General features: G+C 57.2%; 1 protein-coding gene across 1 annotated transcript in view; it reads right to left on the reverse strand.

Moving 5' to 3' along the window:
• The window catches only part of CSUI_005951 (uncharacterized protein), a 1361-nt gene extending 414 nt beyond the window's left edge, over positions 1-947 (reverse strand). Inside the window, exons 1-2 of the mRNA XM_068066116.1 lie at positions 777-947; positions 1-426 (exon numbers count right to left, since the gene is read on the reverse strand). The exon at positions 1-426 is cut by the window's left edge and continues 414 nt beyond it. Coding sequence (XP_067921908.1) covers positions 1-426; positions 777-905 — 555 coding nt within the window. The 5' untranslated portion in view covers positions 906-947. The remainder of the gene's footprint in view (positions 427-776) is intronic.
• Between the last annotated feature and the right edge of the window lie 329 nt (positions 948-1276).

Consider the following 1276-nt stretch of genomic DNA (forward strand, 5'->3'; position numbering starts at 1 on the left):
TGTCGCTCCTGTGAATGCAGTCGCGAGAGCTTCTGCATTCGCAGTGTCGCAGCTTTTCTTCGCCGCGTCGTAGTGATAAATCTTGAGCGGGTCCTTATCTCCAGGGTGCAACGAGGAATCGTCGCTACATCGAAACTCCACAGCGGTGTTTACGGTAGGCGTGAGATCCAGGATCGCTTTGACCCCCCCATCTTTCGAAGTACATTCCTGGACTGTGGCGGTCGCTCCGTCGCCTTCCGGGGCACCAGTTGAAAGTCTTCGGGACGTTAGAGGCGTTTCGCTTTGTAGCCGGCCTTCGGTGAATAAAGAAAACCCAACAAGACCGACTGTGCCAGCCAGAGCGAAGGCAGCGCCGCGGCGGACGATGCCAAGAAACTTCATTGTGGTGAGGGGGCAAACGTGGCAAGGGACCAGCCAGGCCAGTACCTACAACATTCGGTGGCGTAAGACAATGGGACCAATCAACAAGTAGTATTGGAGGTGTACATCAGTCACCTGCCTATCCTGCCGATCGTGCGGAAAAAAAGACAACTCCAGCCGGCCCACACCGGCGCAGGGGAACCCGCGTTTTGCAGGCGCGCACCGAAATAAAAGGAAGAGGACCTAAAACTAGTCTCTTCGTTAGTGCCTTCTCTCGGGGGCATGATCAGTCTTCAAATCAGGCTGGCCGTGGCGAACGGCTTTCCCTGTCCACCCTGACAGTGTCCCTGTCGATTCCAGTGAGCTCGTCGGCAGCCGAACAGCCGATGCTGACAGTCGCAGTGCGTCTGGCTTACCTTGCTACGATCAGTCGACTGCGCGCGACGTACACACGGCTCCCCTCCTACCACGGAGAAGAGACTGCCTGCTTCATTCCCTGCACCTGCCCTGAATCTCGAAACGTAACATTGGACTCTTGCATACATAAAAAGCCCGCACGGCCCGTGCTAGAAAACTGCAACTTTTGGAGACGGGAAGCTCAGGCTGTACGACCCTACTCCTCCCCGCACTCGGTCGTCCGCCGGCTAGCGTCGAATGGGGGAAGGGGCAAGGGTAGTCTTTCAAAGAGCGCGTGCGCTGGTCTTGTCCATGTGGGGTTGCGTAGGGCACACGGGGGAGCCGCAAGGACGGTTGTACTAGTACTAGTAGTCGTGCCGGTGACGACCAGTCGATCTAAACGAACAAAAGGCAGATCGATGCTGAAGGGAGCGGGCAGTGGGGTGCAGGCGGAAGATCAGACGGGCGTGGATTGTCAGCTGCACGACAGCAGACGACGGGGGAACTAAATACCGGGGAA

This window comes from Cystoisospora suis (assembly GCF_002600585.1).
Source record: "Cystoisospora suis strain Wien I chromosome Unknown contig_2956, whole genome shotgun sequence".
In the NCBI taxonomy this organism is placed as follows: Eukaryota; Apicomplexa; class Conoidasida; order Eucoccidiorida; family Sarcocystidae; genus Cystoisospora; species Cystoisospora suis.